General features: G+C 46.3%; 1 protein-coding gene across 2 annotated transcripts in view; it reads left to right on the plus strand.

Moving 5' to 3' along the window:
• The window catches only part of LMNTD1 (lamin tail domain containing 1), a 242,410-nt gene extending 226,435 nt beyond the window's left edge, over window positions 1-15,975 (plus strand). For both annotated transcript variants that reach the window (XM_038741112.1, XM_038741120.1), the window contains 2 exons: window positions 9,335-9,426; window positions 15,730-15,975. In XM_038741112.1, coding sequence (XP_038597040.1) covers window positions 9,335-9,426; window positions 15,730-15,816 — 179 coding nt within the window. In that variant the 3' untranslated portion in view covers window positions 15,817-15,975. The remainder of the gene's footprint in view (window positions 1-9,334; window positions 9,427-15,729) is intronic.
• Window positions 15,976-25,647: the final 9,672 nt, after the last annotated feature.

Raw genomic sequence — 25,647 nt, forward strand, 5'->3', positions numbered from 1 at the left:
CCAAAGTCACACAGCTGACAGTTGGCAGAGTTGGGATTTGAACCCATGACCTCTGACTCCAAAGCCCGGGCTCTTTCCACTGAGCCATGCTGCTTCTAGACTGTGAGTCCCTTGTTGGGTAGGGATTGTCTCTATCTGTTGCCGAATTGTACTTTCCAAGCGCTGAGTACAGTTTTCTGCACACAGGAAACGCTCAATAAATATGACTGAAGGAATGAATCCATACCAATAAATAAAATGACATACATGTTTATAAGTGCTGTGGGGCTGGGGGCGGGGCAGGGAGAAAAGAGGGAGGATTCATTCATTCACTCAATCATATTTATTAAGTGCTTACTATGTGCAGAGCACTCTACTAAACGCTTAGGAGAGTCCAATACAAAAACAGTGACATTCCCTGCCCACAATGAGCTCACAGTCCTAGAGAGGGGGGAGACGGATTCCATACAAATAAATAGTATATATATATATATATATATATATATATATATATATATATATATATATATAAAATCATCATCAATCGTATTCATTGAGCACTTACTGTGTGCAGAGCACTGTACTAAGCGCTTGGGAAGTACAAGTTGGCAACATATAGAGACAGTCCCTACCCAACAGTGGGCTTACAGTCTAAAATATATATATGATTCTTATATATATATAAGAGCCCAGGCTTTAGAGTCAGAGGTCATGGGTTCAAATCCCAGCTCTGCCAACTGTCAGCTGTGTGACTTCGGGCAAGTCACTTCACTTCTCTGGGCATCAGTTACCTCATCTAAAAAATGGGCATTAAAATCTATGAGCCCCCTGTGGGACAACCTGATCACCTTATAACCTCTCCAGTGCTTAGAACGGTGCTTTGCACATAGTAAGCACTTAACAAATACCATTATTATTATTATTATTATTACATGCTGGGGGCGGAGGGGGGCAGAGAAAGAGAAAAGGGAGCGAGTTAGGGTGATGCAGAAGGGATGAGGAAAAGTGGGGTTTTTAGTCTGAGAAGGCTTCTTGAAGGAGATGGGCTGATCAACAAGGCTTTGAAGCAGGGAGAAAAGTAATTGTCTGGCAGATTTGAGGAGGGAGGGCATTCCAGGCCAGAGGCAGGACGTGGGCCGGGGGTCGGTGGCAAGACGGGAGGGCTGGAGCCACAGTGAGGAGGTGAGCGGCACCATCATCATCATCATCAATCGTATTTATTGAGCGCTTACTATGTGCAGAACACTGTACTAAGTGCTTGGGAAGTACAAATTGGCAACATATAGAGACAGTCCCTACCCAACAGTGGGCTCACAGTCTAAAAGGGGGAGACAGAGAACAAAACCAAACATACTAACAAAATAAAATAAATAGAATAGATATGTACAAGTAAAATAAATAAATAGGGTAATAAATATGTACAAACATATATGCGTATATACAGGTGCTGTGGGGAAGGGAAGAAGGTAAGATGGGGGGGATGGAGAGGGGGACGACGGGGAGAGGAAGGAAGGAGCTCAGTCTGGGAAGGCCTCCTGGAGTGGGAGGAGCGGAGGGTGCGGACTGGGCTGGAGAAGGACAGAAGGGAGGTGAGGTAGGAGGGGGCGAGGGGATGGACAGCCTGGAAGCCAATGGTGAGGAGTTTCTGTTTGATACGGAGGTGGATGGGCAACCACTGGAGTTTATTGAGGAGTGGGGTGACTTGTCTTGAACGTTTCCATAGAAAGATGATCCAGGCAGAAGAGTGAAGTATGGGCTGGAGTATGGGCTTTATCTATGCCTTACACTGGATCGTATTTATTGAGCTCTCACTGGGTGCAGAGCCCCATACGAAGCGCTTGAGAGAGGCCAATAGAACAATAAGCAGAGACACAATAGAGAATGACAATCACAACAATAATAATAACAATAGAGAAGCAGCGTGGCTCAATGGAAAGAGCACGGGCTTTGGAGTCAGAGGTCATGAGTTCCAATCTCGGCTCTGCCAATTGTCAGCTGTGTGACTTCGGGCAAGTCGCTTCACTTCTCTGTGCCTCAGTTACCCCATCTGTAAAATGGGGATTAAGACTGTGAGCCCCCCCGTGGGACAACGTGATCACCGTGTTACCTCCCCAGCGCTTAGAATGGTGCTTTGCACATAGTAAGTGCTTAATAAATGCCATGAAAAAAATAAGCTCACTGGGGGCAGGGAATGTGTCTGCTTATTGTTCCTTTTAGACTGTGAGCCCACTGTTGGGTAGGGACTGTCTCTATATGTTGCCAACTTGTACTTCCCAAGCGCTTAGTACAGTGCTCTGCACACAGTAAGTGCTCAATAAATACGATTGATTGATTGATTCATTCTGTTGATCTCCCAAGTGCTTAGTAGGGTGCCCTGCACACACTACATGCTCAGTAAATTCAATTAAATGAATAAATGAATACTAGAAAGGCAGATTCTGCCAGTGGATTCAGAGGGCTTCCTACAGGCGCAGGCCATGTCTACAGTGTTTGGCCATAATGGAACCTGGGGGTTTTATGGAATTTGTTAAGTGATTGTTTGTTATTATTAATAATTATTATATTATGCATTATTATATATGATAATATTATTAATAATAACAATAAAAATGGTATTTGTTAACCATTTACTATGTGCCAAGCACTGTCCTAAGTCCTGAGGTCGATACAAGCAAACACAGTCCCTGTCCCACATGGGCTCACGGTCTCATTCCCCATTGTACAGATGAGGGAACTGAGGCCCAGAGAAGAGAAATGACTTGTCCAAGGTCACACAGCAGACAAATGGCAAAGCTGGGATTAGAACCCTTGACCTCTTACTCCCAGGACTGTGCTTTTGTCACTAGGCCATGCCGCTTCTATGATTACTGTGTGCCAGGCACTGTACTAAACCACTGTTGGGTAGGGACTGTCTCTATATGTTGCCAATTTGTACTTCCCAAGCGCTTAGTACAGTGCTCTGCACATAGTAAGTGCTCAATAAATACGATTGATGATGATGATACAAGCTAATCACGGTGGACAACAGTCCCTGTCCTGTGTGTGGTTCACAGTCTTAATTCCCATTTCACAGGTGATGGAACAGATGCAAAAATAATAATTATAATAATAATAATGGTATTTGTTAAGGACTTTTCTAAGTGCTGGGGTAGATGCAAGGTAATCAGGTTGGATACGGCCCCTGTTCCACATGGGGCTCACAGTCTTAATCCCTATTTTATAGATGAGGGAACAGAGGCACAGAGAATAATAATGATAATAATAATGATGGCATTTATTAAGCGCTTACTATGTACAAAGCACTGTTCTAAGTGCTGGGGAGGTTACAAGATGATCACGTTGTCCCACGGGGGGCTCACGGTCTTAATCCCCATTTTACAGATGAGGTAACTGAGGCACAGAGAAGTGAAGTGACTTGCCCAAAGTCACACAGCTGACAATTGGTGGAGCCGGGGTTTGAACCCATGACCTCTAACTCCAAAGCCCGTGCTCTTTCCACTGATCCACAGTGCTTCTCTATTGTATAATAATAATGGCATTTATTAAGCTCTTTCTATGTGCAAAGCACTGTTCTAAGCGCTGGGGAGACCACAAGGTGATGAGGTTGTCCCATGGGGGGCTCACAGTCTTAATCCCCATTTTACAGATGAGGGAACTGAGGCCCAGAGAAGTTAAGTGACTTGTCCAAAGTCACACAGCTGACAATTGGTGGAGCCGGAATTTGAACCCACGACATCTGACTCCAAAGTCCGGGCTCTTTCCACTGAGCCATGCTGCTTCTTGCATCCTGGCTCCGCCACTTGTCAGCTGTGTGACCTTGGGAAGCCACTTAACTTCTCTGGGCCTCAGTTCCCTCATCTGGAAAATGGGGATTAAGACTGTGAGCCCCACATGGGACAACCTGATCACCTTGTATCCCCCAGCGCTTAGAACAGTGCTTTGCACATAGTAAGAGCTTAACAAATGCCATTATTATTATTATTATTATTATTATTATTATTACCATCATTATTATATATTTATTAAGGAAATACTATGCATTAAGTCCTGTGCTAAACTCTAGGGCAGATACAAGATCAGACACAGTCCCTGTCCTGACACTGGGCCATGGGTTAAGAGAGGTTAAGTGACTTATCCAAGGTCACACAGCAAACTAGTGACAGAGTTGGGATCTCTTTCCCCTCCTCTTCCCTACCCCTCCTCCCTCCCTCTCAACCCCTAGATAGTATTCATTCATTCAATCATATTTATTGAATGCTTACTGTGTACAAAAGCACTGTATTAAGCACTTGGGAGAGTACAGTTTAACAACAAGCAGACACATTCCTGCCCACAATGAGCTCACAGTAGACTGTGAGTATCAAATAACTGCATCTGAAATTATCCGGGTTATGTTCCCACTGCTTAGTACAGTGCCTTGCATAATTTGTGGACTCAGTAGGTGTGATTATGTTCTTTTTTTATGGTTTTGCTTACTATGTGACAGGCACTGTTTAAGCGCTGGGGTAGATACAAGCTAATCAGGTTGGACACAGTCCCTGTCCTTCACAGGGCTCCCAGTCTGTATCCCGTTTTCCAAATGAGGGCACCGAGGCCCAGGGAAGTGAAGTGATTTGCCCAAGGTCACACGACAGACAAGTGGTGGAGCCGGGATGTGATTGTGATTATTATGACCACAAGTTCCCTAACTAGAAACAGGGCACGAATGATAGATTCTTGGAGTGGCTGATATAATTGCTCCCACTCCATTTTCCCTTGCAGATGTTTTGATAGCGATTCTTTCCCGTTACCAAGTGACGCAGACCGGCAACAGATCCGAGTGTGCTGTTTTCTTGGTTACCGAGTGACGCAGACCAGCAGCTGATAACGGTTCTGCGGTTGAATCCGATCTTCCAGAAAATAGCATGCCGTGAGCTGCGTACTTAGAATCTCTCACGGGGTCGAAATGTTATTAATCAATCAGTAATCTTTATGGAGTGCTTACTGTGTGCAGAGCACTGTACTGAGCTCTGGGGAGAGGACAATTCCATCGAGCTGGAGTGCATGATCCCTGCCCATAGAGAGTTTGCAGTCCAGAGGAAGACGGTAATTAAACTTGAGAATAAATTTCCGACAGGGAAAGCAGCAGAGTAGAAGGAGATGGAGTGTAGCGTTGTGGGCGTTAGGGATGCTGTGTGTTAATGAAGTGATAGAGGGGTACAGTCTCAAAGGCATAGACAATGTGGACTGTAAACTCCTTGTGTCAATCATTCAATTGTATTTATTGTGTGCCGAGCACTGTCCTAAATGCTTGGGAGAGTACAATACAACAATAGACACCTTCCCTGTTCACTACAAGCTTAGAGTTGTGGGCAGGGAACATTTCTAGCAACTGAAGCAAGGTGGCCTAGTGGATAGAGTTCGGGCCTGGGTTTCAGAAGGACCAGGGTTCTAATCTCGGCTCTGCTAATGTCTGCTGTGTGACCGTGGGCAAGTTGCTTTCAATCATTCATTCATTCAATCATATTTATTGAGCGCTCACTGTGTGCAGAGCACTGTAATAATAATAATGATGGCACTTATTACGTGCAAAGCACTGTTCTAAGTGCTGGGGAAGTTACAAGGTGATCAGGTTGTCCCACGCAGGGCTCACAGTCATCATCCCCATTTTACAGATGAGGTAACTGAGGCCCAGAGAACTGAAGTGACTTGTCCAAAGTCACACAGCTGACAATTAGCGGAGCCGGGATTTGAACCCATGATCTCTGACTCCAAAGCCCGGGCTCTTTCCACTGAGCCACGCTGCTGAGCCCTTGGAAAGTACAATTCAGCAGTAGGGACAATCCCTGCCTACAATGGGCTCAAAGTCTTGGGGGGAGACGGATTATAATACAAGTAATCAATACAAGTAATACAAGGGATCAATATAAATGAATAGAATTATAGATATATACATAAATACGTAAGTGTTGTTACAGGGGCGAGGGAAGAGTGAAGGAGCAAGTGGTGACGCGGAAGGGAGGGGGAGCTGAGGAAAAGGGGGCTTAGTCTGGGAAGGCCTCTTGGAGGAGGTGTGCCTTTAGTATGGCTTTGAAGGGGAGGTGGGAGAGTGATTGTTTCAGGAATTTGAGGAGGGAGGGCGTTCCAGGCCAGAGGCAGGATGTGGGCCAGGGGTCGACATCGAGACAGGCGAGATGGAGGCCCAGTGAGAAGGTTAGCAAAAGTTTCACTTCTCTGGACCTCAGTAACCTCCTCTGGAAAATGGGGATTAAGACTGTGAGACTTACGTGGGACAGGAACTGTGTCCAACCGATTAGCTTGCATAATAAATGCAAATGCCATCATCCTCATCATCATAATGATGATCATATTTGTTAAGCGCTTACTATGTGTCAAGCACTGTTCTCTCCCAGTACTTAGTACAGTTCCTGGCACATAGTAAGTGCTTAACAAAGCCACAATTATTATCTGCCCTGCTAGGCAGTGAGCTCATTCTGGGCAGGGAATTTGTCTGTTATATTGTTCCCTCTCAAGCGCTTTGTATAATGTTCTGCATTACAGTTAGAACTCAATGAATACTACTGACTTACTATTCTCCTAAGCTCTTAGTACAGTGCTCTGCACAGAGTAAGCACACAATAAATACCATTGATTGTCTGAGAACATGGTGGAGAGAGGAGAGATTCATCAGGGAGCATATCTTCAAGGAAAGGTGATTTTAATAAGGCTTTGAAGGTGGGGAAAGTGTGTCTGCTATGAAGTGGGATCTGGCTTCCAGCCACTTCACTCCACAGAAACCACCCTCTCATAGGTCACCAATGACTTCCTTCGTGCCAAATCCAATGGCCTCTAATCCATCCTAATCCTTCTCGACATTTCAGCTGCCTTCAACACTGTGGACTATCCCCTTCTCCTGGAAACATTATCCAACGTCGGCTTCAATGACACTGTCCTCTCCTCCTAGCTCTCTGGCTGCTCATTCTCCTGTCTCTTTTGTGGACTCCTCCTCTGCCCCCCACCCCCTAACTGTGGGGGTCCCTCAAGGTTCAGTTCTGGGTCCCCTTCTATTCTCCATCTACACCCACTCATTCATTTAATTGTATTTATTGAGCACTTACTGTGTGCAGGGCACTGTACCAAGCGCTTGGGAAGTACAAGTTGGCAACATATAGAGATGGTCCCTACCCAACAACGGGCTCACAGTCTAGAAGGAGGAGACAGACAACAAAACAAAACAGGTAGACAGGTGTCAATGCCATCAGAATAAATAGAATTATAGCTATATACACATTAATAAAATAGAGTAACAAATATGTACAAATAGAGTAATAAATAAGTACAAATATGTGCAAGTGCTATGGGGAGGGGAAAAGGGTAGGGCGGGGGGGGCGGATGATGGGGAGGGGAGGAGGAAGATGAGAGGAAAAAGGGGGGCTTCAGTCTGAGCAGGCCTCCTGGAGGAGGTGAGCTCTCAGTAGGGCTTTGAAGGGAGGAAGAGGGCTAGTCTGGCAGATTTGTGGAGGGAGGGCATTCCAGGCCATGGGGAGGATGTGGGCTGGGGGTCGACGGCAGGATAGGTGAGAATGAGGCCCGGTGAGGAGGTTAGCAGCAGCAGAGGAGCGGAGAGTGTGGGCTGGGCTGGAGAAGGAGAGAAGGGAGGTGAAGTAGGAGGGGGAGAGGGGATGGACAGCCTTGAAGCCCAGGGTGAGGAGTTTTTGCTTGATTAGTAGGTTGACAGGCAACCACTGGAGATTTTTGAGGAGGGGAATGACATGCCCAGAGCGCTTCTGTACAAAGATAATCCGCGCAGCAGAGTGAAATACATACTGAAGCAGGGAGAGACAGGAGGATGGGAGATCAGAAAGGAGGCTGATGCAGTAATCTAGTCGGGATAGGATGAGAGATTGAACCCGCAAGGTAGAGGTTTGGATGGAGAGGAAAGGGCAGATCTTGGCGATGTTGTAGAGGTGAGACTGACAGGTTTTGGTGATGGATTGGATGTGTGGGGTGAATGAGAGAGTGGGGTCAAGGATGACACCAAGGTTGTGGGCTTGTGAGACAGGAACAGAAGGCTTATATTGAGAGACTTGGGACATATTTGGGAGAGAGTTGAGAAGTTATTTGCTCCCATGGCTTCAACTCCCACCTCTATGCAGATGATTCCCAAATCCCCATCTCCAGCCCTGACCTCTCTCCCTCTCTGCCGTCTCGCATTTTCTCCTGCCTTCAAAACATCTCTACTTTGCCCTTCCATCACCTCCAGCCTAACATGTCCAAAAGACAACTTCTTATCTTTCCACCCAAACCCTCTGCACTCCCCGGTACTTTCCCATCACTGTAGATGGCACTACCATCCTTCCTGTTTTACGAACTCGTGACCTTGGTATTATCCTTACCTTCTCTCTCTCATTCAACCCACGTATTCAATCCATCACTAAATCCTGTTGGTTCCACCTCCACAACGTCGCTAAAATCCACCATTTCCTCCCCATCCAAACTATTACCAGGTTAATCCAATTACTTCTCCCCTCCCACCCTGATTACTTTATCAGCCTCCTTGCTGGCCTTCCAGCCTCTTATCTCTCCCAACTGGAGTCCATACTTCACTCTGCTGCCCAGTTCTTTTTTCTACAAAAACTTTCAGGTCATGTTTCCCCACTCCTCAAGATCTTTCAGTGGTTGCCCATCCACCTCCACATCCCACAGAATCTCCTCACCATCAGATTCAAAGCAGTCAATCACCTTACCCTCTCCTACCTCACAGACTGAATAGGGAGACCTATTCGATCTCAAGGAGTAAATTGAAATTAATTATTTCTATTAATGTCTGTCTCCTGCTCTGGACTGTACGTTCGTTGTGGGCCTATTTATTGTTCTATTGTGCTCTCCCAAGTGCTTAGTAAAGTACTCTACACACAGTAAGTTCTAAATAAATATGATTGAATGAATTCAATGAATGAATAAAAAATATGAAGTGCTAGAGTCCAAAACCTACACTGTTTTCTTGGGTTTGGGGCCGAGACTTGAAATGCTGTCCTGTAAACCATGGTTCTTCAAGTGAAAGAAAACTCATTTTTATGGCTTTTTTACTCCAGCATTTATCTGGGAAGTCACTTCACTTCTCTGTGACTCACTTATCTCATCTGTAAAATGGGATTGAGGACTGTGAACCCAGTGTGGGAAAGGGACTGTGTCCAAACTAATTACCTTGTATCTACTCTCGAGCTCAGTACTGTGCCTGGCACATAGTAAGCACCAAACACACGCCACAATTATTATTATTATTATATGAGAAAGATCATCATAGTTGGGTAGTAACTCGAATCGCTCTCTGACTCCTCTCTCGTCTCCTTCCCTTTTTTCCTTATGTCGGCAGGCAACCTTTGGGCTGGGACCCGAAAAAGCAGAAATGTCAGCGCAGGAACTCCGAGTCACAAAAGAATAGGGAGACCTACTCGATCTCAAGGAGTAAGTTGAAATGAATGCAAATCCTGATTCTGTCCAAGGAAAAGCCAAAAACACACACCCGAAAGTTCTTTAAGCCCTGCCAGGCAGGAAGGCAGTCGTTCATTGCCTGACCTTAGCATAAGCATGGTGGTCTACTAATCTGCTTTTTTTCTTTTATCATATTATAAACTCTTTGAGGTTCAAAAAACATGGCCTGGAAGTCAGAAGGACGTGGGTTCTAATGTCGACTCTGCCACTTGTCTGCTGTGCAACTTTGAGCAAGACTCTTCACTTCTCAATATAACAAATACACTCCCTGCCCACAACAAGCTTACAGTCTAGAGGGGGAGACAGAAATTAATAGAAATCAATAAATGACAGACCTGGACATAAGTGGTGTAGGGCTGATGGGGGAGGTGAATAAAGGGAGCAAGTCAGGGTGACACAGAAGGGAGTGGGAGAAGAGGAAAGGAGGGCTTAGTCAGGGAAGGCCTCTTGGAGGAGCCTTCAATAAGTCTTTGAAGGTGGGGAGACTGATTGTCTATATTTATACTGCCCATTTATTACATTTGTTAAGCACTTTCTATGTGTCAAGCACTGTTCTAAGTGCTGCTATAGATACAAGGTCATCCAGCAGGATACAGTCTCTGTCCCCTGTCCCCCATAGGACTCACAGTCCAAGGAGAAGGGAGCAGAATTTAATCCCCATTTTACAGATGAAGTAACAGGCACGGAGAAGTGAAGTGACCAACTCAAAGTCACACAGCAGGCACGGGTTGTATGACCTCAGACAAGTCACTTCACTTCTCTAAGCCTCAGTTACCTCATCTGTAAAACAGGGATTAAGACTGTGAGTCCCACACAGGACAACCTGGTTACCTTGTAGCTACCGCCATGCTTAGTACAATGCTTGGCACATAGTTAAGCACTTAATAACTACCATTATTATTTTTATTATTATTTTCCTGCCAAAACATTCAGGTCAAGTCTCCCCACTCCTCAGGAAACTCCAGTGGCTGCCCATCCACCTCCGCATCAAACAAAAACTCCTCACCATTGGCTTTAAAGCCGTCCATCACCTTGCCCCTTCCTTCCTCAAATCACTACCCTCCTACTCCAATCCAGCCAGCACACTTCGCTCCTCTAATGCTAACCTGTACCTCACGGTGGGGATCAGTTCTGGAGGAGACCCCAGGTAGTCTCTGCCCCTGTTCCAATCAATCAATCAATCAATCAATCGTATTTATTGAGCACTTACTGTGTGCAGAGCACTGTACTAAGTGCTTGGGAAGTACAAGTTGGCAACATATAGAGACAGTCCCTACCCAACAGTGGGCTCACATCTAAAAGGGGGAGACAGAGAACAAAACCAAACATACTAACAAAATAAAATAAATGGAATAGATATGTACAAGTAAAATAAATAAATAAACAAATAAATAAATAGAGTAATAAATACGTACAAGCATATATGTACAAACATATATGTACAAACATATATGTACAAACATATATACATATATATATATTCTGGGTTGGAGTCATCTCCTGAGGAAGGGTCCCAGGCCACCTACGAGCCCACTCCCGCCTCCAGGAACACAGATCATTCATTTAATTGAATTTATGAAACACCTGCTGTGGGCAGAGCAATGTACTAAGCGCTTGATGGTAGGCGCTCCCCCCAGTCAATGGAGCATGTGGAGGAGACACTGGAGGAGGCATTTAAGAATGGTCTTCTATTCTCCCATTTTCAATTATTTAGATATTAATCGTAGGAAGTCCCCTCCTTTTGACTCTCTTTTGTCTCTCCCTGAAGCAGGAGTTGGTCACTAGTCAGTTTTTATTGAGATGCCTATTTTCTTGTTTTGATGTGTATATATCTATAACTATTTACTTATATTGATGCCTGTTTATTTGTTTTGATGTCTGTCTCCCCCCTTGGAGACTGTAAACCCGGTGTGGGCAGGGATTGTCTCTCTTTACTGCTGAATTGTACTTTCCAAGTGCTTAGTAATAATAATAATAATAATGGCATTTGTTAAGTTCTTACTATGTGCAAAGCACTGTTCTAAGCACTGGGGGGATAAAAGGTGCTCAGGTTGTCCCACGTGGGGCTCACAGTCTTAATCCCCATTTTACAGATGAGATAACTGAGGCTCAGAGAAGTGAAGTGACTTGGCCAAGGTCACACAGCAGACATGTGGCAGTGCTCTGCACGCAGTAAGCACTCAATAAATATGAATGAATGAATGAATGAGTGAATGAGTTCCCACTGTGTGCTGACTGCTGTCAGCATGAGAAGCAGCGTGGCACAGTGGATAGAACACAGGCCTGGGAATCAGAAGGTCATGGGTTCTAATCCTGACTCTGCCCCTTGGCTGTGGTGTGATCGGGGTCAAGTCCTTTCACTTCTCTGGGTCTCAGTTACCTCACCTGTAAAAAAATGGGGATTAAGAGTGTGAGCTCAATTTAGGTCAGGGACTGTGTCCAACTTGATTAATTTTATATCCACCCCAGCACTGAGAACAGTGATTGATATATAGTAAGCGCTTAACAAGTACCAAAAGGACCTGGCTTATTATTATTATTATGGTATTTGTTGAGTGCTTACTACAGGCCAAGCACTGTCCTAAGCACTGGTGTAGATACAAGGTAAGCAGGTTGTCCTGTGTGGGGCACACAGTCTCAATCCCCATTTTCCAGATGAGATAACTGAGGCACAGAGACATGAAATGACTTACCCAAGGTCACACAGCAGACAAGTGGCGGAGCCGGGATTAGAACCCACATCATCTGACTCCCAAGCCCATGCTCTTACAATTAGGCCATGCTGCTTCTCTGACCCCTGCTCCGCCACTTGTCTGCTATGTGACCTTGGGCAAATCACTTCACTTCTCTGTGCCTCAGTTCCTTCATCTGTAAAATAGGGATTAAAACTGTTAGCCCTCTGTGGGAAGTTGGCTGTGTCCAATCTTCCATCTACCCCAGCCTGGTGCATAGCAAGTGCTCTGCACACAGTAAGCGCTCAGTAAATATGATTGAATGAATGCTTAACGAATACCAAGCAGCGTGGCTCAGTGGAAAGAGCATGGGCTTTGGAGTAAGAGGTTAAGGGTTCGAATCCCAACTCCACCACGTCTGCTGTGTGACCTTGGGCAAGTCACTTAACTTCTCTGAGCCTCAGTTACCTCATCTGTAAAATGGGGATTAAGGCTGTGAGCCCCACGTGGGACAACTTGATCACCCTGTGTTTCCCCTCCCCAGCGCTTAGAACAGTGCTCTGCACATAGTAAGCGCTTAACAAATGTCATTATTATTATTACCATAATAATAAGCGCTTAGTACAGTGCTCAAGCGCTTAGTACGGTGCGCTGCACATAGTAAGCGCTCAATAAATACGATTGATGATGATGATATTACCATAAAAAAATACCTCTGGGGAGAGCTAAAATTAGATCCTTGTTATTTATTAAATGTTTGTGGATTAAATTCAGCTTAAAAAATTACGCTTTGGCCCATTTCTGGCTAAAGCTGTTAAAATGTTCCTTTAAGATTGTAGAGTCAGAGATGTGGAAGGGAACATGGAGGAGTCAAAACAGTCCAGCATCTTGCCCCCTCCTACCTCACCTGCTCACCTCCTCCAAGAGGCCTTCCCAGACTAGGCCCCCCCCATCCTCTTCTCCCACTCCCTTCTACATCATCCAGACTTGCTCCCTTTATTCATCCCCCTTTCCAGCCCCACTGCACTTACGCACTTATCTGTCACCGACTGATTTCTATTCAATCAGTCAATCAATCAATCAATCGTATTTATTGAGCGCTTACTATGTGCAGAGCACTGTACTAAGCGCTTGGGAAGTACAAATTGGCATCACATAGAGACAGTCCCTACCCAACAGTGGGCTCACAGTCTAAAAGGGGGAGACAGAGAACAGAACCAAACATACCAACAAAATAAAATAAGTAGGATAGAAATGTACAAGTAAAATAAATAAATAAATAAATAAATAGAGTAATAAATATGTACAACCATATATACATATATACAGGTGCTGTGGGGAAGGGAAGGAGGTAAGATGGGGGGATGGAGAGGGGGACGAGGGGGAGAGGAAAGAAGGGGCTCAGTCTGGGAAGGCCTCCTGGAGGAGGTGAGCTCTCAGCAGGGCCTTGAAGGGAGGAAGAGAGCTAGCTTGGCGGAGGGGCAGAGGGAGGGCATTCCAGGCCCGGGGGATGACGTGGGCCGGGGGTCGATGGCAGGACAGGCGAGAGCGAGGTACAGTGAGGAGATTAGTGGTGGAGGAGCGGAGGGGGCGGGCTGGGCAGTAGAAGGAGAGAAGGGAGGTGAGGTAGGAGGGGGCGAGGGGATGGATGGACAGCCTTGAAGCCCAGGGTGAGGAGTTTCTGCCTGATGCGCAGATTGATCGGTAGCCATTGGAGGTTTTTGAGGAGGGGAGTAATATGTCCAGAGCGTTTCTGGACAAAGATAATCCGGGCAGCAGCATGAAGTATGGATTGAAGTGGAGAAGCTTGCTGTGGGCAAGGAATGTGTATGCTTATTGTTGTATGGTACTTTCCTAAGCGCTCGGTACAGTGCTCTGCACACAGTAAGCACTCAATAAATAGGATTGAATGAGTGAATGAATATAGTCTATGCCCCTGCCTTCACACCTCATTAATCCCCTCCAGGCAGCTGAGAGATGAATCTATTTTGAAGCCTTCCGGACACAGAGTTCCCACAAACTCCCTCCCGCACTCATTCCAGGTTTTAACCATCCTGTTGGGGAAATGCCGCCTCCTCCTCCTTCTTCTCTTTCTCCTCCTCCTCTTCCTCCTTCTCCTCATTCTCCTCCTCTTCCTTCTAACCCGGAATATATACTTACATACATGGGAAAGCAGCGTGGCTCAGTGGAAAGAGCCTGGGCTTTGGAGCCAGAGGTCATGGATTCAAATCCCGGCTCCGCCAACTGTCAGCTGTGTGACTTTGGGCAAGTCACTTCACTTCTCTGTGCCTCAGTTCCCTCATCTGTAAAATGGGGATTAAAATTGTGAGCCCCCCGTGGGACAACCTGATCGCCTTGTAACCTCCCCAGCGCTTAGAACAGTGCTTTGCACATAGTAAGCGTGTAACAAAAACCATCATTATTATTATCATTATTACATGCATATCTCTAGAGATATGCATGTTAAATACATTATAAATGGTTAATAACATAATAAATGGTTAATTCCTGTCTCCCCTTCCTCAGTTCCCCAGCACTTTATGTTCATATTCATAAATCATTTCTTTCTATTAATGCCTGTCTCCCTTTCTTCAGTCGCCCAGCACTTTATGCCCATATTCATAACTTTTTTCGTTCTATTAATACCTGTCTCCCCCTCTAGACTGTCACCTCCTTGGGGTCAGGGAACATGTCTACCAGCTTTATTACACTCACCTCTCCCAAGTGCTTAGTATAGTGCTCTGCACATAGTAAGCGCTCAATAAATATGATTGAGTGAATGAATGCTCTGCACACAATAGGCATTCAATAAATACCATCGATTGATTGACAAGACCTGAGAGCTATAATCACCCATAGGTCTTAGATCTGAAGCAGCATGGCCAATGGATAGAGTCCAGGCTTGGGAGTCGGAGGAGCTGGGTTCTAATCCCGGCTCTGACACTTGCCTGGGTCGCAAAAGACTGAGGTGACTACAAAGTCACTGTGCTGGTCACTGTCACTTCAGCACAGTATTTACACTAAACTCATTGCATCTGTTATATTGTTCAATTGGACTCCCCCAAGCGCTTAGTACAGTGCTCTGCACACAGTAAGCGCTCAGTAAATGCTTAGAACAGTGCTTTGCCCACTGTTGGGTAGGGACTGTCTCTATATGTTGCCAACTTGTACTTCCCAAGCGCTTAGTACAGTGCTCTGCACACAGTAAGCGCTCAATAAATACGATTGATGATGGTTTGCACATAGTAAGCACTTAATAAATGCCATCATTATTAGTAGTAGTAGTAAACATGATCCACTGACTGTTTCATGGTCACTTTGATCAGAAATGGCTCCTTCTCTCTGTGTGCAGGAAGTGCCTGCTTTTCACTGTGAGAGTAGGAGCGACAAAGGAGCAGGGATTTTAACGAGGCTGAGGATTGGGAGGTGGCGGGCTTCTAAGAACAAAGAGGTCATTTCAGCGTTTAACAAACTCCAGAATTATTATTATTATCATTATTATTATTATCATTATTAGCAACGTGGCCAGAAATGTCACATCTGTGTCCAGCGCGTTTCTTCCCCACTAGATCCCTGATGGTGAGTTTTCCTTTATCTCTGGCAGCCGAACTTGGGTGGAATGCTGTACCTGGGCCACAGAGTTCCCACGGGATCCGTTTTCCAGGATGAGCCTCTCCTGCCACAGCCGTGACCTCCGCCTGCCCTTCGCCTCCCTTCCCCCAGCCCCTTTCCTTTCTTTTAAACGCAAGCACCGTGAGGGGACAAGATTGGCGTCGCCTTCCATCACCCTCCTAACTGGGAGTCCGGGGCGGGCTGTGGCCGGGTTTTTCCCGCCCCTTCCTGACAGAACAGAGGCTTAAGATGCTCTGGACCTTCAGCGAGTTCTTCCGTCCTCACGGCTGAATACAATGGTCTCACCCAGGAGCGGGGCCTAGTGATGAGAGCCCGATCCTGGGAGTCAAAGGACGTGGGTTCTAATCCTGGCTCCGCCACCCATCTGTTGCATGACCTGGGGCAAGTCAGGTTGGATGCCCACATGGGGCTCACAGTCTCCGTCCCCATTTGGAGGATGAGGTAACTGAGGCACAGAGACGTGATTTCCCAAGGTCACGCCACAGACAAGTGGCGGGGTCAGATTGGAACCCGGGTCCTCTTGATTTCCAGGCCCAGGCTCTAGACACCAGGCTATGATGCTTGAGTTTCTTAGGAAGGTTGGAAATGGCGTGGATCCAATTCTGTCTTAGCAACCTGGGAGAAGTCATCTGTCCTGGGAGACTGGGAGAATTTCTTGCTGTCAGCACCACAGAAACACTAGCCTTCCGGGGGAATTAGCGAATGACCGGTGTCATCATTTATTCCCAGGGGCACAATGCAGGAGAGGGATGGGAAAGGGAAGGAGAAGGACAGGTGTCCAAGGACGGAAATTCAGCTCGGAGATATTCGCCCCTGAGAGCTCATTTTATTGCTTTTCAGAGTCCCGAAGCCCTAATTAGAGGAACCCGCTGAGCTACTGAAGCGTGATCTCCCAAATGTTTTCAACAGCTGGCTTCTGGGGATAATAATAACTGTGATATTTGTTAAATGCATACTGCATGTCAAACACTGTTCTAAATGCTGGGAAAGACTCAGGATGATCAGGTCGGACACAGTCCCTGTCCCACAAGGGGCTCCCAAACTAAGTAGGAGGGAGAACGGGTATCGAATCCTCATTTTCCAGATGAGATAACTGAGGTCCAGAGAAGTGAGGTGATTTGCCCAAGGTTACATGGTAAAGAAGGGGTGGAGACAGGATTAGAACCCGGGTCCTCTGCCTTCTGAGCCTAGGCTCTTTCCATCAGGTCATGCAGCTTCTCTTGTATTGTTAGTTCTACCTATTTACTGTTGCCCTTTGTATTAGGAGAAAATACCACAGACAGTGACATTCATCAAAGAGAGCTGAAAAGGCCATTATGGGCCCTAATTATAATAATAAGTGTGGTATTTGTTAATAATAATAATAATAATAATAATAATAATAATAATAATGATGATGGTATTTGTTAAGCGCTTACTATGTGCCAAGCACTGTTCTAAGTGCAGGCACTGTTCTAAGCACTGAATAATAATAATGATGTTGGTATTTGTTAAGCGCTTACTATGTGCCAAACACCGTTCTAAGCGCTAGGGGAGATACAAGTTTATCAGGTTGTCCCAAGTAGGGCTCACAGTCTTAATCTCCATTTTACAGATGAGGAAACTGAGGCACAGAGAATTGAAATGACTTGCCCAAAGTCACACAGCTGACAAGTGGTAGAGCTGGGAGTAGCATCCATTATCTCTAATTCCCAAGCCTGGGCTCTTTCCACTAAGCCATGCTGCACTTACTATGTACATGGCTCAGTGAAAAGAGCCCAGGCTTTGGAGTCAGAGGTCATGGGTTCAAATCTCAGCTCCACCAATTGTCAGCTGTGTGACTTTGGGCAAGTCACTTAACTTCTCTGTGCCTCAGTTACCTCATCTGTAAAATGGGGATAATGACTGTGAGCCCCACTGTGGGATAACCTGATCACATTGTAACCTTCCCAGTGCTTAGAACGGTGCTTTACACATAGTAAGCGCTTAATAAATGCCATCATCATTATTATTATTATTATGTGCCAGCCACCATTCTAGGCACTGGGGCGGTTACAAGCAAATCAAGGTGGTCTCTGTCCCTCTCCCCGATGGGGCTCACAGTCTTAATTCCCATTTTATGGATGAGGTGCCTGAGGCCCGGAGAAGTGAAGTGACCATAATAAGCGCTGGGGTTAGTACAAAATAATCAGGTTGAACAGAGTCCCTGTCCCATGTGGGGCTCACAGTCTTAATCCCCATTTTACATATGAGGCAACTGAGGCCGGGAAAAGTGAAATGACTTGCCCAAGGTCACACAGCAGACAAGTGGCGGAGCTAGGATTGGAACCCAGGACCTTCCAACTTCCAGGTCCGTGGTCTAGCAGCTGGGCCGTGCTGCTTCCCTATTCATTCATTCATTCATTCATTCATTCATTCAATCGTATTTATTGAGCACTTACTGTGTGCAGAGCATTGTACTAAGCGCTTGGGAACTACAAGTTGGCAACATATAGAGATGGTCCATACCCAATAGCGGGCTCACAGTCTAGAAGGGGGAGACAGACAACAAAACATATTAACAAAATAAAATAAATAGAATAAATAAGTACAAGTAAAATAGAGTAATAAATCTGTACAAACATATATACATATATACAGATGCTGTGGGGAGGGGAAGGAGGTAAGGTGCGGGGGATGGGGAGGGGGAGGAGGAGGAGCAGAAGGAGGGGGCTCAGTCTGGGAGGGCCTCCTGGAGGAGGTGAGCTCTCAGTAGGGCTTTGAAGGGAGGAAGAGAGCTAGCTTGGCGGATGTGGGGAGGGAGGGCATTCCAGGCCAGGGGGAGGACGTGGGCCAGGGGGTCGACGGCGGGATGGGCGAGAACGAGGCCCAGTGAGGAGGTTAGTGGCAGAGGAGCAGAGGGTGCGGGCTGGGCTGGAGAAGGAGAGAAGGGAGGTGAGGTAGGAGGGGGCGAGGGGATGGACAGCCTTGAAGCCCAGGGTGAGGAGTTTTTGCCTGATGTGTAGGTTGATTGGTAGCCACTGGAGATTTTTGAGGAGGGGAGTAATGTGCCCAGAGTGTTTCTGCACAAAGACGATCTGGTCAGCGGCATGAAGTATGAACTGAAGTGGGGAGAGACAGGAGGATGGGAGATCGGAGAGGAGCTGATGCAGTAATCCAGTCGGGATAGGATGAGAGATTGAATGAGCAGGGTAGCAGTTTGGATGGAGAGGAAAGGGCGGATCTTGGCGATGTTGCGGAGCTGAGACTGGCAAGTTTTGGTGACGGATTGGATGTGAGGGGTGAACGAGAGAGCGGAGTTGAGGATGACACCAAGGTTGTGGGCTTGTGAGACAGGAAGGATGGTAGTGCCATCAACCGTGATGGGAAAGTCATAGAGAGGGCAGGGTTTGGGAAGGAAAATAAGGAGTTCAGTCTTGGACCTGTTGAGTTTTAGATGGTGGGCAGACATCCAGATGGAGATGTCCTGAAGGCAGGAGGAGATGGGAGCCTGGAGGGAGGGAGAGAGAGCAGGGCAGAGATGTAGATTTGGGTGTCATCAGCATAGAGATGATAGTTGAAGACGTGGGAGCGAATGAGTTCACCAAGGGAGTGAGTGTAGATTGAGAACAGAAGGGGACCAAGAACTGACCCTTGAGGAACCCTGACAGTAAGGGAATGGGAGGGGGAGGAGGAGCCCACAAAGGAGACAGAATGAATGGCCAGAGAGATAAGAGGAGAACCAGGAGAGGACAGAGTCTGTGAAGCCAAGGTTGGATAGTGTGTTGAGGAGAAGGGGGTGGTCCACAGTGTCGAAGGCAGCTGAGAGGTCGAGGAGAATTAGGATAGAGTAGGGGCCGTTGGATTTGGCAAGGAGGAGGTCATTGGTGACCTTTGAGTGGGCAGTTTCCATGGAATGTAAGGGACAGAAGCCAGATTGGAGGGGGTCGAGGAGAGAGTTGGAGTTGAGTTCCCTACAGTCCTGGATGCACTGAGGACACAAAAAATAGTAAGTATGTACAAGTAAAATAAATAGAGTAATAAATCTGTACAAACATATATACAGGAGCTGTGGGGAGGGGAAGGAGATAGGGCTGGGGGGATGGGGAGGAGGAGAGGGAAAAGGGGGCTCAGTCTGGGATGTTCCCTGTCCATCTGTTCCTCATCAAAGTATTCAGGGGAGTGTAGATTCAAGATGCAGTGTGACAGAGCAGAGCAGAATCTGGTGAGGGCCAGATTGCCTTCTGAGGGGGCGGTTTCTGAAGACAACCACTCTCCCACACTTCATAGCCTTACTGAAGGCCCATCTCTTCCAAGAGGCCTTCCCAGACTAAGCCCCTCTCTTCCTCATCTCCCACTCCTACATCGCCCTGACTTGCTCCCTTTGCTCTTCCCCCTCCCAGCCCTAAAGCACTTCTGTCCATATCTCTCTTTTCATTTACTTGTATTGATGTCTGTCTTCCCGCCTCTAGACTGTGAGCTTGTTGTGGGCAGGGAATGTCACCGTTTGTTGTTGTACTGTACTTTCCCAAACAGTACAGTGCTGTGTACACAGTAAGCGCTCAATAATTGAATGAATGAATTGAGGAGCGAGGGAGGACGTCGTCTCAGAACACAGCGGTCAATGGGAGGGTTGGCCGTGGGAGAGGTGTAGCCGGGCTTCTTCCAGAGCAAATATTTTATCTTCTGAGCCTTTGGAGGGGAGACGGGGTTTTTTTGCAATCCCTCACTAGGTGAAGCAGAGATGTGTTTTAGGTCCTGACCGATTTTCGGTCGGCGGGGCCCTGGGGAGTTTGGAAATTGAGTGGAATAAAATGTCCCATGGTGGGTTGGCTTTTCTTTCTTTGGAAAGGTTTGCTCTTTCCACTAATAAATCAGTCACAAGAGAAGAATGGGAGGCTCTAACCTGGCAAGGGAGATAGGCCTGTTCTCAGTGCATTTGATGTTTCCTGCATTTTAATTCTTAGGGACTGTCTCTATCTGTTGCTGATTTGTACTTCCCAAGCGCTTAGTACAGTGCTCTGCACACCGTAAGTGCTCAATAAATATGATTGATTGATTGATTTGTACTTCCCAAGCGCTTAGTACAGTGCTCTGCACTCAGTAAGTGCTCAATAAATACGATAGAATGAATGAATGAATGACAGTGGAGGCCCAGTCGGTCTGTGAGGAGAAGCGGCATGGCTCAGTGGAAAGAGCAGAGGCTTTGGAGTCAGTGGTCATGGGTTCAAATTCCGGCTCCGCCAATTGTTAGCTGTGTGACCTTGGGCAAGTCACTTAACTTCTCTGTGCCTCAGTTACCTAATCTGTCAAATGGGGATTGACTGTGAGTCCCCCGTGGGACAACCTGATCACCTTGTAACCTCCCCAGCGCTTAGAACAGTGCTTTGCACATAGTAAGCACTTAATAAATGCCATCATTATTATGATCTCTCCGGAAGCTGTGAGGATCATCCACAGGCACCTCCGCTAGTTGTTAGATCGACGTAGCCAGCAGCTCAATCAATCGTATTTATTGAGCGCTTACTGTGTGCAGAGCACTGTACTAAGCGCTTGGGAAGTACAAGTTGGCAACATATAGAGACAGTCCCTACCCAACAGTGGGCTCACAGTCTAAAAGGGGGAGACAGAGAACAAAACCAAACATACTAACAAAATAAAATAAATAGAATAGATATGTACAGGTAAAATAAATAAATAAATAAATAAATAGAGTAACAAATGTCTGCCATTGGCGTCTACCATATCACCATGCCCCTGACAGAGGGTTCCGCAAAGGGTTCTGGGTAACGTCATTGCAGGACGGTGTGTGCCCCGAACAACGGTCCCTCTAGACTGTAAGCTCGTTGTGGGCAGGGGATGTGTCTGTTTATCATTATGTTGTGCTTTCCTGGCACTTACTACAGTGGTCTGCACCCAATAAGCAGTCAATAAATACGAATGACTGACTGACTGAGGTGTTGGACCTTCCAGGCTGGAGAAGGTCAGTCAATCAATCAATCAATCGTATTTATTGAGTGCTTACTGTGTGCAGAGCACTGTACTAAGTGCTTGGGAAGTACAAATTGGCAACATATAGAGACAGTCCCTACCCAACAGTGGGCTCACAGTCTAAAAGGGGGAGACAGAGAACAAAACCAAACGTACTAACAAAATAAAATAAATAGAATAGATATGTACAAGTAAAATAAATAAATAAATAAATAGAGTAATGAATATGTACAAACATATATACATCTGTACAGGTGCCGTGGGGAAGGGAAGGAGGTAAGATGAGGGCGATGGAGGGGGGACGAGGGGGAGAGGAAGGAAGGGGCTCAGTCTGGGAAGGCCGCCTGGAGGAGGTGAGCTCTCAGTAGGGCCTTGAAGGGAAGAAGTGAGCTAGCTTGGCAGATGGGCAGAGGGAGGGCATTCCGGGCCCGGGGGATGACGTGGGCCGGGGGTCGATGGCGGGACAAGCGAGAACGAGGTACGGTGAGGAGATTAGTGGCAGAGGAGCGGAGGGTGCAGGCTGGGCTGGAGAAGGAGAGAAAGGAGGTGAGGTAGGAGGGGGCAAGGTGATGGACAGCCTTGAAGCCCAGAGTGAGGAGTTTCTGCCTGATGCGCAGATTGGTAGACACTGGAGATTTTTGAGGAGGGGACTAACATTTAGACTGTGAGCCCACTCTTTTATCATCATCATCATCATCATCATCAATCGTATTTATTTAGCGCTTACTGTGCGCAGAGCACTGTACTAAGCGCTTGGGAAGTACAAGTTGGCAACATATAGAGGCAGTCCCTACTGTCTGAATTTTACTGAATTTTAGACTGTGAGCCCACTGTTGGGTAGGGACTGTCTCTACATGTTACCAACTTGTACTTCCCAAGCGCTTAGTACAGTGCTCTGCACACAGTAAGCGCTCAATAAACACGATTGATTGATTGACTAACATGCCCAGAGCGTTTCTGGACAAAGACAAATCGGGCAGCAGCATGAAGTATGGATTAAAGTGGGGAGAGACGTGAGGATGGGAGATCAGAGAGAAGGCTGATACAGTCAGTCAAAGATCCACACCCCTCAGAGGCCTGCCCTGCCCCTGAGACAGAGTCAGCTTTGTCAGACAGGCACTGCATTCCTCACCTTCAAAGTGCTACGAAAGGTCCATCTCCTCCAAGAGGCCTTCCCTGACTAAGTCCCCCCTTTCATCTTCTCCCACTCCCTTCTGCATCACCCTGACTTGCTCCCTTTATTCATCCCCCCTCCCAACCTCACAACGCTCACGTCCAGATCTGTCATTTTTTTTATATATATTAATGTCTGTATCCCCCTCTAGATTGTAAGCTCACTGTGGGCAGAGAATGTGTCTACCAACTCTGTTTTACTGTATTGTCCCAAGTGCTGTCCTGCCTTGGGCCTGGAAAGTCCTCCCTTCTCATATCAGCGTGGCTCAGTGGAAAGAGCCCGGGCTTTAGAGTCCGAGGTCATGGGTTCGCATCCCGCCTCCGTCACTTGTCAGCTGTGTGGCTTTGGGCAAGTCACTTCATTTCTCTGGGCCTCAGTCACCTCATCTGTAAAATGGGGATTGAGACTGTGAGCCCCCCGTGGGATAACCTGATCACCTTGTAACCTCCTCAGCATTTAGAACAGTGCTTTGCACATAGTAAGTGCTTAATAAATGCTATTATTATTATTATTATTATATCCAACAGACAGTGACCCTCCTCCTCTTCATTCATTCAGTTGTATTTATTGAGCACTTACTGTGTGCAGAGCACTGTACTAAGAGCTTGGGAAAGTACAATACAGCAATAAACAGTGACATTCCCAGCCCACAACGAGCCCGCTTCCAAGTCTTATTGAAGGCCCATCTCCTCCAAGAGGCCTTCCCTGACTAAACCCCTCCTTCCCTCTTCTCCCACTCCCTTCTGCGTCACCCTGACTTGCTCCTTTCATTCATCACCCCCTCTCAGCCCCACACCACTTATGTACATATCTATTTTATTTATTTGTGTTGGTGTCTGTCTCCTCCTCTAGACTGGAAGCTCATTGTAGGCAGGGAATGTGTCTGTTCTACTGTCCTCTCCCAAGCACTTAGTACAGTGCTCTGCACACAGTAAGTGCTCGATAAGTAAGATTGACTGACTGACTGACTGTTTGGCAGGCACAGGATGTGGCCGGGTATGATAGCAGCAGTAAGTCTGCACAAAGTAAGCACAAATCTGCACAAAGCGCTCAATAAATACGATTGATTGATTGATTCTCTGGGCCTCAGTTCCCTCATCTGTAAAATGGGGATTAAGACTGTGAGCCCCATGTGGGAGAGGTACTGTGTCCAACCTGATTTGCTTATACCTGCCCGAGCAATTAGTACAGTGCCTGGTACATAGTAAGTACTTAACCAATGCCAAAGGTATTATTATTATCATTATTATTAACTAGCTTCTTTATAGTTGCTCTGCTTCCCCACCTTCAACATGACCTTCTCACAACTGCTTCAATAAAAATATACTGCTCAATGTAGAGTTCATATTTGCACAATATGCTGCTAATAGATTAATCCCTGTGAGCTGCTGTAGATGACACCATCAATCAATCAGTTGTATTTACTGAGCATTTTCTGTTTATGGTGTCCTGTACTAAGTGCTTGGGAAAGTACAATAGAACAGAGTTGACAGACACATTCTGTCAGACAGACATATTTATTCTATTTATTTTATTTTGTTAATATGTTCTGTTTTGTTCTCCGTCTCCCCCTTCTAGACTGTGAGCCCACTGTTGGGTAGGGACCGTCTCTATATGTTGCCAGTTTGTACTTCCCAAGCGCTTAGTACAGTGCTCTGCACACAGTAAGCGCTCAATAAATACGATTGAATGAATGAATGAATGTCTGACAAAATGTGATTTGGAGAAGGTGAAGAGCGAAGGAGAATAAAAGAAGACTAGATTCCATACTTTGACCTGAGCAGAACTGCAACCCAGAGTTTCAGAATCACTTAAAGGAAGTTTCCACTCTCTGCCTTTCATCCTGTGTGACATTGGGCAAGTTGCTTCACTTCTCTGGGCCTCAGTACCCTCATCTGAGAAGCATAAGAAGCGTTAAGAGCTTAGTTTTGAGCTTAAGAGCTTAGTTTCCCAAGCGCTTAGTACAGTGCTCTGCACACAGTAAGCGCTCAATAAATATGATTGATTGATTAAGAAGCAGCATGGCTCTGTGGAAAGAGCACGGGCTTTGGAGTCGGAGGTTCTGGGTTTGAATCCCGGCTCTGCCAATTGTCAGCTGTGTGACTTTGGGCAAGTCACTTAACTTCTCTGTGCCTCATTTTCTTCATCTGTACAATGGGGATTAAGACTGTGAGCCCCCTGTGGGACAACCTGATCACCTTGTAACCTCTCCAGCGCTGAGAACAGTGCTTTGCACATAGTAAGCGCTTAATAAATGCCATTATTATTATTATTATCATCTGCAAAATAGGGATTGAGACTGTGAGCCCCACTTGGGACAGGGACTCTGTCCAACCCGATTTGCCTGTATCCACTCCAGTGCTGAGTACAGTGCCTGGCACAGAGTAAGTGTTTAACAAATACCACAATTATTATTATTATTATCCACTTCCTGGGTCAATCAATCAATCAGTTCTATTTATTGAGCACTTACTGTGTGCAGAGCACTCTACTGAGCGCTTGGGAGAGAACAATATAGCAGATTCGGTAGATATGTACCCTGTCCACAATGAGCTTACAGGGGGAGGCAGATATTAATCTAAATAAATAAATGACGGCTGTGGGAATAAGTGCTGTGGGGCTGAGGGAGGGGGTGAATTAAGGGTACAAATCCAATCATCATCATCATCATCAATCATATTTATTGAGCTCTTACTGTGTGCAGAGCACTGTACTAAGCGCTTGGGAAGTACAAGTTGGTAACATATAGAGACAGTCCCTACCCAG

The sequence above is a fragment of the Tachyglossus aculeatus genome, chromosome 2 (assembly GCF_015852505.1).
Source record: "Tachyglossus aculeatus isolate mTacAcu1 chromosome 2, mTacAcu1.pri, whole genome shotgun sequence".
Classification (NCBI taxonomy): Eukaryota; Metazoa; Chordata; class Mammalia; order Monotremata; family Tachyglossidae; genus Tachyglossus; species Tachyglossus aculeatus.